Source organism: Taurulus bubalis (genome assembly GCF_910589615.1).
Source record: "Taurulus bubalis genome assembly, chromosome: 4".
In the NCBI taxonomy this organism is placed as follows: Eukaryota; Metazoa; Chordata; class Actinopteri; order Perciformes; family Cottidae; genus Taurulus; species Taurulus bubalis.
The window spans coordinates 23,036,550-23,053,364 of record NC_136592.1 but is presented as its reverse complement, the minus strand read 5'-3'; the positions used below and the strand labels follow the sequence as shown (position 1 = coordinate 23,053,364).

Here is a 16,815-nt window from a genome sequence, read left to right as displayed (position 1 = left end):
TGGTCATAGATTTGCAAGGCCCCCTCTTTAATACACAACATTCAGACTGGAACGTTATGGAAGCAGGAGACACCAGGTGAGGGGAGCCCAGCCAGAGAAAACCACAGTGGAAGCTCTCAGTAAAAAAAAAAGAAAAAAAAAAAAAAAAAGGCTTCTGACACATGTTCCAGCAGAGACGAGGACATTACGTACACAGACAGCAAGAAAACACACCCATGCACATCTGCACAATGAAGCCAATCCATCTAGCACAGTTGAGGTAAGATACAGTTTAATATGCCGGGGTTGTAGTAATAATATCCACGTCATCAATAATCCTGATTTACCCTTCTACATAGAGACCACAAAAATAAGTCAGGACCTCAAAAGGGTCAAAGGGCAGTTTTTGGCACACAGTAAAAGGTTGTTTTCTATCCCCACAGCAACAGGAGTTTATTACTCTGACGCTGTTGTCCAAATCAAGATGTGCAAGTGAAGGTGTCCGCCAACTAAAGTGTGCCTTGGACATGTTGTTACATGTTTGTAAGGTTATGGTGAAAATGAGGAGTTTCTGAAATTAGATAATGGGAAAAAAATGAGCTATGATCCATTACATTTGTGGGTTTAATTGAAAAATGAATGCGTTCACATTTCCCCCCCAGAATCAAAGCGTCAATAAAGCGGGAGCTATGGGTAATTCAGTTTTCAAAAACGATGTGAACGGATGCAGAAACAAACTCAGCGTGATGTGAAGGTAAGTGAGGCTGCGTGACTTGTGCACTGGCGTGGAACATGGCAGACAGTGAATCTACAGCTTCAGTGACATTCATTAGCTGCCCAGGTTATTGCTGACATATCCAACGTATGATCTGCAAAACATAAGTGTCAACGAACCGGTAAAAATACCGACTATTTACAAGAGAAACCAAAGTGTCTGTCAAGAGTCATTCCCCCCGGCCCCCAACAATCAAAATATATTAATAGTACAGCTCAATGAGCATGTTGATGTAGTCTCACTTTTTTAATAAAATTAAATCCTGACATAATTACAATAATGCCGTTTTTGTTGCAATTGTACATAATTGTGGTTCACAGAGTTCAGAAATCTACTAAAGTCTGACATGCAAAATGTCTCAAAACAAGACTGTACCTTGTGAACAAACACTGAAATTTTATTTCAGTTTTTTTTAAGTCAGTTTTTCCTGTTTTTGTAAGGTTTTTGTAGTCTTTATTACACAACATTTTAGTTAGTTCTTGTATTTACATGTAAAGAAAGCGTAACATAAGTGCTGGAAAATCCATATATATGTGAATATATGTATACATTTCTAGGCGATACATAAATAAATTTATAATTATATATTCATGGGTTCAGTCCTAATCACTAGAGTCTGAATCATCCGATGAAGAAGAGCCCCCGGAATCGGATGAAGATGACTCGGCTTTCCCCGAACCCTCAGCACCACTGTTCTCCTTTTGTTCTGCTGAGTCCTCTTCGTCGTCATCATCATCATCATCATCTTCTAATGCCTCGTCAATCTCTTCTCCGTCCCTCTCTGCCGCTAGCCGCGCCATTTCCTGTGCCGATGACTGGAAGACTGCAGGCGGAGGAGGACGAGCAGGAGGAAGGGTGGGGTCACTGTTTGAGCTCTGCGGCTGTGTGGCAGACACAGGAAGGTTAAGGCCTGGAGTGAGAAGCATCCCTGGGTAAAGCATACTGGAGAGTAACAATGGGTTAAGAGACAGTGGGTGACTGGAGGCTGCAGAGGCAGCTGAAGCACTTTGTGGGGCAGTTGCAAAGGAAGAGGAGCTGGAAGTGGAAGAAGGAGTCGTGTTCAACCCCCCTGTCCTTTCTCCTTTGGTGTCTGAGGTGTGAGCGTGGGCTTTAGAGGCAGACGGCTCTGCTGTTACACCGCTGGCTGCTCCCTTCGTCGTCTCCTCAGAGCTTCCTGTGCCCTCCTGAGGTTTCCCAAGCAAGCTACTCATGCCGAGCAGGTTTGGCAATCCAGCCATACCAGACAGCATCATGGGAAACATGGCAGCCAAGTTACTTGCAGCCAGGTTGCTAGCGTCGGACGGCAGCCCCATCAGGCCCGCGGTGAGCTGCAGGGACTGTAAGCTCTGGAGGTTTTGCTGGAAGGCCTGCAGGCTGGTCAGGTCCATCCCAGAGAGGAGGCCGTTGGCCAGCAGGGGGTTCAGGCCCAGGGCTGCTGGGTTGGGGGCTGTTGCGGCTGCCGCCGCCGCCTTGGCCAGAGGATTCTTAGGTCGACGCCCACGCCGGCTCACCTCCTCAGGAACGATGGGTCCCGTCAGGATTCTGTCAAACATGCTCTCTGGAAGGTAACCCTGGAGACAACATGGAAGTTTATTAGGTACACCTTAGCTAACATGCATGAATTCCAATACAACAGCTCCACCACTTTCAAAATCACCTAAAACAGGTTATGGCTTTCATGAGAGGATTTTGTTTCAGCTAAAAGTAACTAATCAACTGACTGCATGTCAACACTGTTAAATGGCCTTTCTTGATGTAACGGTTCTGGTGAACGTTTCGATTTGATAAATGTGTTACTTTGTGACTCACCGACTGTTTGACCACGTCAGCCCATTCAGGTGGGACTCCGTACTCTGGGTTCTCCTGAAGGAACCGACACAGATCCTTCAGAGGAGGAGCAAAGGCTCCACCAACCTACAAGCAAGATTACAGACAACATGAAGAAAGTGCACGACATTTTTAGAAACATACAGTCTGCTAAAATGGGGAAATGTCACTCCAATAGTCAACTGACAAAACATTCAAATATGACCTCCTTTGCAACCTAGTTTAAAAGGCATTAGTAGTATAAGATGTTTACTACAGCAAGACATGTACATTATTTGGATAATGTCAAAGTTACAGCATGCATTCTGTCATAATACATATTCACAGCGCTACAACCTAGTTTTTGCATGTTAAATTATTGGCCATAGTTTGATTACATCATCAAGTTTTTTTGTGTGTTCAAGTCTATTCTCATACAATAACCGCATACAACGCACCTTGCGGGCATTTCTCCTGTTGATGATCTGAACCCTTTCCTCTCCGGTCAGACTGTTCACATCAATCTTGTTGGGGTTCCTGCAGCGGTGTCTCTTCTGCTTGGGCCGCCCATCCTGGAAGTGGAACTGCATTTGCATCTTATTTACACCCTGGACATAAAATAAAAAAATTGTCATGTTGACAGAAAATGTCAAACTGACAGCCATGTTCAGTACAGCAAATGTATTCCATGAATTCTGAATTTCAACCATCTGAATATAGGGATTTACCTTTAACACATCTATAAACAAAACTTTAATCAACCAAACGGTTAACTTTCCTGTAACACCACAAACACAACATGTATGCTATAGAAATAAATGGACTCACAGGGATAAACGCTCCTGTGTCTGCCACAAAGCCAGGGTGCTCCATTAGCCACTGTTCAAGGTCTTTTCTCCTGGGAGCATCATCCCCAGCAAGCCTGGTGCCATCTTTGAGGTTGATGACGGGGACCCTGCTGTCGGTATCCGCGGGGACCTGATTGGCGCTCTGGCTGAAGCCCGGCACAGGGCCCGCAGCCACGCCCGGCACAGGACCCGCAGCCACGCCAACCTGGCCAATACCGCCCCACCCTGGAGGCAACTGGAGACACATGAGCACAAAAAAGGGTTTTATATTCTTTACATTACAGTTCATCATATAGCACACTGGGGCAAACAATTACTGTCTAAATGTGCATTCATTGTAATATGTACAAATTACTATAATCTGTTATTTGAAGCTTTGTGGTACCATGAACCTGTATTATGGCACACAAGCTCCTAAGATAACTGCTTACCTGATCAGGAACAGAAGAGACTCTACTCCTGTTCATGAAGAGCAGGTCCATCCCCTCCACGTTCTTCCTCCTTCCCCTCCGCCTCTTCACCACTGGCTGACCATCCAGTACGCCGTTTAGCCTCATCTGACCAGTAGGACCTGGAGGCGCTGCAGAGGAAGCACCTTGTTAGCTTTGAACTACTGTGTCAAGTTGTGCCAAATTAAAAGTGAAATGACGAAGCCTCGAAATACATTAGTCTTAAATATTAAGCACAGTCTCTTTCTACCTTTTTTTTATCCAGTTAGATATTTTATAAAAAGGGGAGATGATATATTATGGACTGAACACATACATTTCTACTCTGTAAATGTCCATGTAGTCAAAGCCAGTAGGGTTAAGAAAATGGCTCGTGTCTATGCATTCTATGCAGTCACAGAAACTATACTTGGCTGCCATCTAGTGGTGGTAAAGCAAAACAGGATGGACCATTTCTCTATCTCAACACATTTTCTGTAAGCACAGGTCTTACGATATTTGCTGTATTTCAAATAAACACACCAGTCTGGAAGCTGCACTGAGGCTTGGTGATGTCAGCCAGGCCTGTGTCCGAGGCGCTCTGCAGCTCATGAAGCCGCGCCAAGTACTGCTGCTGGGCCTGGGGGCCCTCCTCGGTCTCCAGGGGCCTCTTCAGAGGAAGACCTTGCTTCTGAAAGGTCAACTTCAGACTTCCCTCCTGCTATACACACAGAAAAACAAGGTGTTTGATACATCTTGGAAGATTTATAGTCAGTCTTCTGTTTTGGGAGTTTTCTCTGTCAGTCAATCCAGTGTTTTAGGAATCATAAAAAAAATGGATCTTGTGTTGATTTTATGTCTCTAATGAGATATACAGTACTTGTTGGTATGTTGATTTTTAAATTATCATTTCATTTATATGATTTTCTGACAAAAAAAGCAAATATTTCCAGGTATTTTCACAGGGTAGTGTGAAGCCATGCCACAGAGATAGCTGCACTCAGCATATAAAGATTGTATAGGTAGCAAACCGCAGGTGTCTGAGAGTCTGCAATGGTAAAAACTATACAATTTTGGGAAAGAATCCTTATCAAAAAGCAAGGAAAAAAATGGAAGCAAGTCAGAGGCCTGCAAAGTTAATAGCCACGTCGCCTTGAAGCATATTAGAGAACACCCACAGCCAAGGTCTCAATTTCAATCAGATTATAAGCAAGACCCCTTCAGTCTAGAGAGGCTTCAAACTGAACCTTATTATATTCTCATGACTGAGTGATTTGTGCTCATGTAATCACAGCCTCAGAGCCCAATTCAAACAGAGTGTGTGGGAAAAGAGAGGAAAGCTGCTATTAAATTAATCTCTCCTCCTGCCAGGCAGTCAAAACCCCTAATCATACCCAAAGGAAAGAAGGAAGAGAAACAGTGAAACATGCTGAACACGGCAGCTAGCAACGGTCATGGCAGCGGAAGTTGTAGGGTCCTACGATTAGAGCGAAGCAGAGGGAGGAGGGGAGGAAGGGAGAATTCAACATACATCGTTGAGTTTTACTGAGAACTCCTTGTTTTCTGCAACATGCTTGGTCACCTTTGACCCTTGTGGTGAGGCAGAAGGGTCCTCGCACAGGCTGTTGGCGTTGTCCAGCAGCTTGGTAGTGTAGAAGGAGGCCACTGCGCCGCCAGGCTCGTAGACCCGGCGTGTACCGGGCCACTTGCCCTTTAGCACCGCCTGGCAGATGCTGTCCAGGCGGTTGATGATCACACGATCCTAAATGAACAGCACAGACAATCAGCACACTCAAACTCTGTATACCATATATATGTTGCAAGTTTGTTTATGACTGAAATACTTATTCAAGGATTAAATATTTCCCCTTGGAGCTGAATACTTGATCAAGCCATGCAGCGTTGTTATGCATCTCTGACTCACCACAGTGACAGGATTCAAAACATGAAGAGCAGTTTACCTTTGGCCAGTAGGATGCAGCGAGCATGTATCCTCCTCCTTGGAAAGGATGTGAGGAGTTGTTGGTGACGCCGTTCTCGGCTGCATGGGTGTCTTGGGTTTCATCCTGCGTGGTGCTCAGAGATGCCACACTGTCCTCATCAAAGGCCTTGACACTTGTTGCTGCAGGCACTGAGAATGTCCCAGGACAGAGACATTAGGAACACACTCAAACCCGAGAGAAAGTGTGTAGACTTCATGCGACAAATGTGTATGTATTGTGTAATATATTGGTGTATTGCCCCGCAGAGCCGAAAAATGTAACCACCTACATGGTATATTTTATACCATCTAAATGGTCAATCATTTAGTGAAATATGTCTTTGCTCCAAACAAAATATGAAATATCAACCCAGAATTGCTCCCCCTTGCTGTGTCTATGTTGTATAGAGCAAACATGTAAGTCGCTTTGGATAAAAGCGTCAGCTAAATGAAATGTAAATATTACATTTGTCACGAGTCAAAGAGTTTTGGTTTGAGGTACTCACCTTTCTTCTTCCCTTCCTCTCCCTCACTTTCACTGCCATCAGAAGATGAGGAGGACGACGATGATGAAGAAGAGCCAGAGGAGCAAGAGGATGAAGAGGAGGAGGAGCTGGACCCGGAATGTGACGAGGAAGAAGAGGAGGAGGAGGAGGAAGAGGAGTGCGAGGAAGAGCTTGAGGAGGAGCCAACTGGGTCGGACTCTGAGCCACGCCTAGCCTCCCTTCGGCTCCTCTTGCTGGCCTTCTTCGGTTTCCTCTCGGAGGAGTTGGGTGTGAGCGGCTTGGTTCGTGCCGCCACCATCTGCCTCTCTTTCTCCGTCACTTCAGACAAGGGCATCTCCTCCAGACCTGTGGGAGTAGCTGGTGCTGGAGGAGGGCTCCAACTCTCCCCCTGCTTCTCCAGGCCTTCCTCCCCCTCGGAGGCTGGTTCCACTTTGGGTACAACCCCACTGGGCTCCGTCTCTCTCTGGGCAGGTGGAGGCAGCGGAGAGGCTGTCAGCACTGAGCTGGTGGCCTGGCACTGAGGGTGTAGAAGTGGGGTGGATGTGCGGGATTGCTGCTGTGCAGTTTTTGTTTGGCTGTAGTTGCGTTGGGCAGCCATGAAGCTGAGTTCAGGGTCTCTCAGAATGTGGTAATCTGTGCGGCTGACGCCATGTTTGGCAGCTCCAATTAGCAGGTCACGGTCATGGCTACCAGCCTCCCACCACACGGGCAAGTCGGAGCTCACCTGGCACAACGGCAGGCGCTCATAGAGTAACTGATGGCAGAGAACCTGTTCCCTCACTTGGCGAAGCAACTCTACTCTGTACAGTGTACGAGACGCTCGCTCCTCTGTGATGGGCTGGAGGGTCAGAGATGGATCCACCGCAGAGTCTGGAACAAAGAAGAAGGTGCGAGAGAGAGTGGGTGAGAGGAAGTAAACACTGCCCTACAAATACAACTGTAAGACCCGTTTGTGCCTCGAGTCAAAACATCTCTATTTGTCTTCCTACAAATGATTAACCTTATCGGCCTCTACCTCAGCACTGCTGAGCCAGCTTGTTTATTAAAGTGCTACTGACCTCTCCAAAATTGAACCATTTACAGCCATGGCTGAGTGTAGGTGATACTGCAATAACCTGAAGCACTGTTACTGACATAATCTTGTATACGTCTCATCAGGGCAGTGTGCACTAAAATAGAAATACATAAATAACCCTAATACGGCCTTTTCACTTACACCAACAATTGGTTGACAGATACATGAAACATTATACGTATGATAATAAGCAAGTAGATTTCTGACCTCCCTCTTTGGGTGGCAGGCGACACACCCTTCGGCACATGGCGGCAAAAGCACACAGGTATTTCTGCAGGCTCTCGTCAGTCTTTTTGTGCAGCCGAGCCATGGCCCTGAACTTGGTCCAGTCGAACCGACCAAGGTTTGGGTCGAAAACGACGCCAAAAGTGGAGACCACACGGTAGAAGTCAGCCTCTTCTCGCCTGGTCCATCTGGGGAAAGTGAGAAAAGCACCTTGTAGTAACAATTTCCATCCACAGTAATCTTTGATATTCTCTCTCACGGATCAAAACCGCCAAGATGCATTTTAGTTCTCAGACCAACATTGACCCGCTCTGTGTTCACACCTTTGTTGCCGTTCCATCTTAGCAACCATCTTGGGGTTGAGGGTGTCGTTGAATGAGGGGGGCAGCGGACAGAGTGGAGCGGACATTATCATGGTCGACGGAGATGGAGTTTGAGTTTGGTGGATCTGGAGAATCTGCCGGCTCTTTGTATAGCGCTGAGAGGCCGTGATCAGTCGCCTCAGCCTGGCAGTTAGCACCGAGGGAGATGGCCAGTAGGAAGTTTCACCTCCTGTCACTGGAACTGCGTCTGGATCAGAATGATATACGGTACAATGAACATTAAAATGTCCAAAATCTGCATGCCATTGTTTCGATGTCTGTATTTAATTTTTGGAGGGAGCATGTTGCGCATGTGTCATTTTTATCCCAACTTTTCAGATTTCTGCCGTCTGTGGGAAGCCTGTATTTAAAATAATCATAGCAACGATAATCCACTGCGGATTACAACCATCTAATACTCACCTCCGGCGTTGTCAGTGACAACCAAGTCTCCAGGAGAAGAGGAATCATCCTGCACGAGAAGACGGTGTGTGTGTTTATGGCAGGACAAAAACTCAAACCAGACTGGGATGGATTTCATTTTTAAAAATCACAAATGAGCTTAAATACACAGGGGGATAATTCCATCAACTAAATCAGACTAATATGCTTTATCACAGGACTACATGCACCATTGGTTCACGTGGCCGTACCTCCATATCGTCCTTCAGCAGAGCAGGAGCAGGTTTGTACTCTGGGTCATCCACATCCCTGCACACACACACACAAACACACACACACAGATAAAGTTTGTGTCAGTTTTACAGTTGACAACTTCGCAGACACATTTTGTTTTCAAATATCTAAACTGAAGCACATTAAAACAAAAAGGCCACGTAATGTTTGTACTGACCCATCCATAAAATCGTTGCCTCTCTGTTCGGCAGCGATGGCCTTCTCGTCTGGTCGCCCCGCACGCTCTAGGAAGCACAGGGTCGGATCAGCGCGGAGTGTGTTGTACTTCTCATAACCTGAGAGCGCAGAAGAGGGAAAGCAAATGCAAAGATAGTTAGAAAAGTTAGCATAGGCCAACGCATAGAAACTCCTAGATAGTGACCAGGCAATGTACACAAGCTGGAGGATTTCCCACAATTACCTGATATCAAAGGATAACATATGGACAGTGAAGCCATCAATCTTTTTTATTTCTGTACTTTTTAAAACAATTGGTCTCAGAAACATTTTAAATACCGTTATATAGTTACTTGTTTTATATCAGATACAGACTTCTGTAAAGAGACTACATTTGCTTTTAGAGTAGTCGAGACCAGCGGAGTTTAATGTCAACTCTAGAGCACACATTTCTCATTTGGATTAGTTTATAACAGGTTGAGGGTTCTCACCATGCTTATAGACACCCAGCAGCAGACACTTGTCACAGATGGCATCCCACCACAAGGCTGGCAGCTCCGAATGGTCAGGGTCTGGGACCCAGATCTTTATCTCACTAAAGAAGAGGACAGATAGAGATATCAAGTGGGGGAATCTTTATTCATTAGATCCATTTACTGGCCTTTTTTAAATCTGATTCTATTAGCTGTATTAATTTGGTTGTGTAACTGTTCAGGAGGCCCAACACATGAAGTGCTTTTATTATGAAACAACATATCTGAATTGTGAAACAGTAAAAGCCTCTTTTAACTTATCTATTTACCAGCTGTTTTTATTGAACATTTTCAACGTCGCTGTATAAAAGCAAACAAATTCCCTCATCTTTCACCAGCAGGTGGAGCTCTTCAACCGTCTTATTCATTTGGCTGATTAGTTGTTTCTATTGTCAACAGGTTGATACCATATGGTAATGACCATGAATCCATCTTATCAAACTATTCCATTACCCGAGCAGGTTTGGAATTCTACAACCACACTACGTAGTGTTGGTACCATCTGCTGTATTACATTTGTTAAATAAAGTAATTGTGTTTCAAGAGTAACTAAAAAAAAGCAAACTATGATTAAAAACATAGGGCAGGAAGTGTATGAAAGGTAAGGTATCATCTGCTCACCTGGAGTCCACGCCGTCTAGCACCCTCTGGGCCTGGCTTCCTATCACCTCTTGTTTCAGGTAGTAGAGCATTCTGACCCTGAGCAGCACCCTGCACAGAGAAAACCCACTGGTCACAACAAAGCCCCAACCGCGCACAAATGCTGAGCGAGCAGAACCAACACACACGCAGCAACTTGTTGAACACAATGCAAATGAGTGAAATGTGTGACAATTTAATCCTAAAATTGTCCTGCATAGTCCTCGTCCTATCATTTCACACACACAGCATACACTCTACTGAATGTATGTAAAATACATAAACCTGTAATGTGTTGTACTTTTTTATGTTGCAGCTATAAATCATTAGCTAGGCCTTCCACAGAGCAGGTATACACAATAGGCCTCATCAATTAAGTTGGTGAATTATAGTTTCACTGAAGTCGACATGAGTGTATGGACCACATAGGGAGGCATGGGCAGCTCCACAGCCAGGCCCCAAGGACTGAATGAACAGACAACAGTCTCTCTCCAGTCGTCATGTGGTCGTGCTCTGGCAGTAGATGAAGGCTGGGAAGTCGAGGCTGACAAGGTAGCGAGAGGCTGACTGACTCACAGGGGAGACATTAGCTCTGTGATGCATGATCACACATCAGAGCCAGCAGGCTTTGAGCGAAGACGCAGTGAAGTGGTGAGAACTGTGGTACGCTGGTGTGCCAGGCTGCAACATCTAGTATGCCTTGAGATTTTGCTAAAATGTAGAAAGCGTTCTGTGTAAGGATTTCGTCCAAACACAAAATATTTGATATCCCGTCCTTTTAAGCTGGCCGTTGGAGAAAAAAAAAAAGGTTTTGAGGATTTCTGGCATGAGGGTGAAAATCTCTGTGGGGCATTGCTATTATTGTAGAGTTATTAGCTGTTCTACAATTACTCTTTACAGAATGGTTACATCTCAGAGGATACAGTATTCTCCACTGACCAAATGAGCAGGGAAATTTAGGAAAAATCCAAATTGGCACATCCAGCTTTTAAAAAAAAGAAGCCCCTAAACCTGTTGCCTGATTACTAGTGTCAGAACACTGATCATGTCCTTAATAAGAACATGGAGTGAAGTAACCTCTCTAGATAAACAGTTATATTTACTACTACTTTGTACTTGCAGCCACAAATTTATTTAAAAAAAAAAAAAAACAGCCCTGCTCATTTTTAAAAAACACAGAGTTGTGGATTACCGCTCTGAAATATAGAATTCCAGGCATTGTATCTTTTTTATGCTGTAATTCAGCTACATATTGTTATAATTGAGCCTTAAAATCCTTCCCGTATGCATCAATAGGACAAGGCAAAAATGCAGGGCTCCCAGGTCTGTCTGTCTGCCGGAGTGATGGATGTCTGTGGTGACCAGTCTGGACTTGTCGCTCTGGTAAATCAAAGTCTTGAACTTCCTCCCTTTACCTCTTCCACCCTCCATCCTCCTGTGTGACTAGACACACCCAGGAGCAGCTGCCGTTTCCTCTGCCTGTCAGCATAGCCCCTCATCACTCTCCTTCCAAGCCTTTGTTAGTCTGTTAGTGAGTGTGTCTGATGTGGTTCACTCAGAGGCAGCAGAGGATCTCAGCACAGTCCTACACAGTCTTTCAGAAGGAAATAAGCCAAGTATGCATGACATGAGTGGCATGAAAAGAATTCCTCATGGTCTGCTCACAGAAAACAATCCATCAAAAACCAGCGTAACGACAGGAGATTACCGAGTCACAGATGCAATTCTGATTCAAAACAGAAAAACACCATGAATTCTTTATGTGTCTTCTCAAAACCGTGTCTCCCATGTCAAAGTAGATTTAATCCACATCTTTACTACAGTGTGCAGTAAAGGATATTTATATTCAGACAGTAAAAAAACAACACAAACTGCTCGAGGAACAAGAAATCTACAACATGGTGATCAGGCGTTGATCTTTCACACTTTCGTTTGGAAACTGTCAGAATCGTTTCCCACTACTTCTTATAGTTTCCATTCCTTTATATTAGAAGTCTTACATTTACAGTCCTGTTAAGGAAGGCAATGAACCCCCCCACCCATCACATTCCAGATCCTCGAAGGGAAAACGCAGAAGTCAGCAAACCCTGCTGACTGCGTGTCCCCATTTGCCTGGCGTGTCACATATCAGACAATCCCTGGATTCAGCACAACTGAACCAGGAAACAATGGAGAACTTTCTATGGAAGCTGCAGCGCTCGGCGTCTAAAGCCCCACAGACACAAGCCCTCCGTTTTAAAACGAAGCAGCCATTTATTTGGCTTTATATCTCAGCGGCCCATGTTTTGATAGCAGCCATCTTTTCTCCTCTGTCTGTAAATAAGAGAGATCTATGAAGGCCATTAGCTGGGCTGAAGTCTCATTAAGAATCGTATCAGTCAGCTGGTCTCGACGAGAAGTACGTGTGGTAATGAATCAGTCTACTGTCGGCTCCAATGGACATTTTAGTGCCTCTTCATTACTGTGGCTTTGAGGTGCCCCAGTAAAAATTTGAGCCATGTGCAAACTGTATTTTCCACAAAGGCTTCTTTTTATTAAAAATAATTTGATACAATCTGTGCTAAAAGACAATGACCACCTGTCAGTTGCTATAAAAGTTCAACCCCCCCCCCCCCCCCCCATACTATTAGTCCATCATGTGCAACTATGCAATATTACAACTATCAATCTAGTGACGCTATTCCATACAGTCAAGAATATCCATCTTTTGCGGTTACTACTTCTGCTTTCTGATAAAACAACTGATTTCAGTTGGTGATGTTGGACAACATTCTAATTTAGTGTCTTACTCGATAAAAACTAAACTGGATTTAAGTAATTAATTTTTTCATATTAAATTTACAACGTACGGATGAATAAGGAAACCCCTACTTGTTGCAGTGATGTTTGAGGTGTTTCTTGTAGCCGTCATCCTGAAGCATGTGCTCTGGGTTGTGTTTCCTAAGCCACTCAGCTTTGTGGATGTCAAAGGAGCTGGACTGGATTTTCATCTTCTTACCCTTTCTGCCACGAGGTACTGGAGCAGACAAACCTATCGAAACCAGAGCAGGTTGAGTCATACGTTCAGTATATAGGTTATGAAATTGTTTCCCAAATCTAACTCATTCCAATATCTCCGGACACCACCGTCTGCTGTGATAAGGCCATGGGAAATGTAGGTCGGAAGTCCTGAGACTTACCCAGGTGATTCTGCAGCTCCTTGGAGCACCCGTCCTCATTTGGGGCGATCAGGTCCCACATGAAGCTTTTGATTTTGTCATCTCCACGGTAATGGACCAGACAGTAAGACAGGAGGGCCCTGCAAATGGACTCTACATCCCTCTCCGCCAGCTGCTTCTTAAAACGACCATGATTCAGAACATCCTTCCAACGACCCCACCTGGAGAAAAATAAAACTTAAATCACTAGACAAGCTATACTAGTTTGAGGACATTTTATTGTGAGATTTAACATTTACTTGGATTTGGTATTATAGTAATGATGTTAATTTCTTTATAACCGGCATTAGTTACATACAGAGAGGGATAAAATCCAACAATTGACAAATACAGGAAACAAAAAAACTATTACACTTTTTAAAAACACCTGCTTAGTCTTATCTATTAACAAGTTCAGCTATAAGTTGCTATAATGGCGTAAACTATTTCAATAGTCTTACCCATAAACAAGCAGGTTCTTCTCTACCCTAAAGCACTCTGTGCGCCCATAGCTGTTGAGGCGGTCGTGGTTTCGCCTGAGCTTTGGTTTGGTGTCGTCACTGTCGCTGTTGCCCTCGGAAAGCTCTGCCAACTCATCCTTGGTGGCACTGAACGGCCTTGTCTGCTTTCTGACACGAGGAGTGTCGATCACCAAGCTGTTCTGTAAGCGAGGGAATGGAGGGCAGACAAACGTTCAGCAAAAGGCTTTCAAGGTCTATAACACAGATAAAAAAGGAAGGCTGCAGCCCCACTGGCTGTCCAGCCATTAGGTCTTTATTAGATGCAACATATCTTTGTGAGAAAGGTCCCAATTATACTTTGTATAATTTATTTGTGGTGAAGTACATACTCTGCCGTTTGCCATTTCCATATCAATATCAGCCTTTTTGGCCCATTTGTCCCAGAAGTTGGGGTCATCCAGAGAAATGTCTGTGCGGTTTCCGGACGACACAAAACTGGCCTGAAAGCAGACATGAATATCATATCAAAACAAAATCATATTGACATTCCATGTATTAAAAGTTGCTCCTGGTCCAAAATCAACGACAACCAGTCACCTGTAAAATGTGAAATGTAGCCGTACCTAATTCCATGGCGAGGACTGGGTAGAAACGTTTCAAGTTTTAATTTACATCACTACGTGTTAGAGCAGCCATATTATCCATTTCATTCACCTTAGCAAAAGTGGATCCTCGTCCTTCAGACTCGATGGTGATGGTCTTTGTCCTGCGCTGGAGAATCTGATCGATATCCTCCTCACAGAATTTGGCCCCTTCATCCTCTTCATCCATGATCGCCCCGTATGCACCACGTCGCAACAGATCCTCAATCGCCTTCTTAGACAGCTGCTGCTGCTGCGTTGCCTGAGAGGTAAGGAGAAGGAGATAGACATTTAGCGTCAAGAAACTATATACAACAAATACAAATAAATGATTATGGCCAACCAGAATATAAAGAAAGACTTGAGGTGCAAAAGGAAACGGTATGGAACATAGTATTACACAATAGCTGCAAAACCTTTCAATTCTCAAAAAAGAAAAAGTCAGTTAAATACACAACAAACATGTTGGATTATTATAATAATCAGCAGCCCTGTATCTAACCCTTGCAGATGTTTATTATGCAAATATGTTCCGTCAGACCAGATGTGGAGACCTGCTAAAAGCTCAACCTCCTTATACTTCTGTTAATTCTCAGGGAACACCAACTGTAGCAAAACATCCACCTACACACTTCAAACACTGTTGACACACTCCCTCACAACGAGATTAGACTCTAATAGGATCGGCTACACTCACTAAATTTCACAACATTTTCAGAGTGAGATCCAAGTTTTAGGGTTTGTGAACGGTTCCATTTTCTTTGCTTGCGCTTACAGTGTTCCTCTGATATAATTCAAAGACTGATTTCAGAAATGGTTGACTTTGTTATTGTTAGAGAGACTATTAGAATAAATATTTTGTCCTTTACTTCTATAACCGCACTCATTCTCACACGATGGTTACAGGAAAGTCCGAGTTAGTGAGCATAAGAAACTTAAAGGATAACCCGCTCTACCCACTTCCAAATTTAATTAAAGTGATATTTAAGATTTAAGTTATTTAATGCGGCGCTAAACTGAGTGGCAGGAAAAAAAGCTGGGAAGAGTTACATAAGTTTAGTGGGTATGGTAGAGGTACATCAAGAAGATAACATAGATAACAAAAAGAATGAAGATGAAAAAACGTGTCATGAACGCTCCATCATTAGCACAGTGCCACACCAGGCTTTTGCAGTTTCCCGCTCGTTTTAATAATAATAATAATAATAATAATAATAATAATAATAATTTGATGACTAGTTAGTTCAACTGAAAAAAAGTATGCCTCGCCAAGATCATCTTGTGAAATTGATGGCTTTCATCACAAGCACTGTCTGAAAACAAGCACCTCTCTGAAAATGTACTGAACAGAATTTACATTACTAAATGATTTAATTCCCCATTTTGATTCCAGACCATTTGGACAATTCTCAAACTCACCCCTCCCCCGGCGGCGCCTCCACCCAGGCTGTTATCTCGGCCACTCATGCTCTGCAACACTGCTTTGTCCAGGCCCAGCTTGAGGCTGGCGCGATCAAACATTTCTCGCTCGTACGAGTTCCTGGTGATCAGGCGGTACACCTTCACTGCTTTGTTCTGACCGATCCGATGGCAGCGAGCCTGGGCCTGTGAAGAGCAGAAGGTAGTCAATTGCACTGCTCATACAAAAAAGGAGATTTTGTGTCGATATCTTTAGTTGGGCACGAAGGTCATCTGATCCTAAAGAATGATAATTTTAGTTGGAGTGAAATTTGCATGTGGTTGGACAGTGTCAGGCACTTGTTGTGGTTGGCAGGTGTTTGCATGAATAGTTATCTCTTGTCTGACATTTGTTCGAGAGCCAAAATGCTCTCATGGCTGCACATGAATGGGACAAATCTACTACAGCACTACGTTGCACCTCCTGCTCAGTGAGTCTGTCGTACCTGCAAGTCGTTCTGCGGGTTCCAGTCCGAGTCAAAGATGATGCAGGTGTCTGCTGCCGTGAGGTTGATTCCCAGGCCACCAGCTCTTGTGCACAGAAGGAAAACAAAGCGTTCCGAGTCGGGCTTACTGAAGCGGTCGATAGCTGCCTGCCGCAGGTTCCCACGAACACGTCCGTCTATTCGCTCATACAAGTACCTGCAACAGAACGAAAATATGCATTGCAATAACTGATTGCAGTAACATTTTTACCATAGTACTTATTGACTGGGTTGTATATCTACCCAAAACGTACTTTCATTTTGCTTCCCTTCTACACCTGGAAACTGTATCCAAATCAATAGATAACACCGTTTCTACAAGGAGCGGTTGTATCCCCTTTCATCCTTGAGTCCATTCTCATCCCCTCACACAAGCCAACCCCCTGACCACCCCCAGGGCAAACCACTTTCAGTCAGGAGAAACCTCACAGAAAACCCTGCTTGTCTAAATGTAGTAGAGCCCCGAGGGCTTCTATAACCTGCTGCTGAACCCCGACTGAGGTCTGTACTGCACAGCACCTCACATGTTTACAATAGTTTAGGGAGGTGGGGGGGAAGAGAGAG

The 16,815-nt window shown here is 44.3% G+C and overlaps 1 protein-coding gene across 1 annotated transcript in view; it reads right to left on the bottom strand.

Moving 5' to 3' along the window:
• Positions 1–285: 285 nt before the first annotated feature.
• chd9 (chromodomain helicase DNA binding protein 9) overlaps positions 286–16,815 on the bottom strand; it is a gene marked incomplete at its 5' end in the record, with an annotated part of 61,119 nt that continues 44,589 nt past the window's right edge. Inside the window, 23 exons of the mRNA XM_079216378.1 lie at positions 286–2,325; positions 2,564–2,668; positions 3,019–3,168; positions 3,389–3,643; positions 3,840–3,988; positions 4,380–4,554; positions 5,368–5,598; positions 5,798–5,967; positions 6,324–7,193; positions 7,606–7,811; positions 7,947–8,193; positions 8,409–8,457; positions 8,639–8,696; positions 8,839–8,956; positions 9,329–9,432; positions 9,992–10,081; positions 12,881–13,040; positions 13,189–13,388; positions 13,668–13,867; positions 14,057–14,167; positions 14,382–14,570; positions 15,728–15,913; positions 16,213–16,408. Of these exons, the coding sequence (XP_079072504.1) occupies positions 1,357–2,325; positions 2,564–2,668; positions 3,019–3,168; positions 3,389–3,643; positions 3,840–3,988; positions 4,380–4,554; positions 5,368–5,598; positions 5,798–5,967; positions 6,324–7,193; positions 7,606–7,811; positions 7,947–8,193; positions 8,409–8,457; positions 8,639–8,696; positions 8,839–8,956; positions 9,329–9,432; positions 9,992–10,081; positions 12,881–13,040; positions 13,189–13,388; positions 13,668–13,867; positions 14,057–14,167; positions 14,382–14,570; positions 15,728–15,913; positions 16,213–16,408 (5,188 nt within the window). The 3' untranslated portion in view covers positions 286–1,356. The remainder of the gene's footprint in view (positions 2,326–2,563; positions 2,669–3,018; positions 3,169–3,388; positions 3,644–3,839; positions 3,989–4,379; positions 4,555–5,367; positions 5,599–5,797; positions 5,968–6,323; positions 7,194–7,605; positions 7,812–7,946; positions 8,194–8,408; positions 8,458–8,638; positions 8,697–8,838; positions 8,957–9,328; positions 9,433–9,991; positions 10,082–12,880; positions 13,041–13,188; positions 13,389–13,667; positions 13,868–14,056; positions 14,168–14,381; positions 14,571–15,727; positions 15,914–16,212; positions 16,409–16,815) is intronic.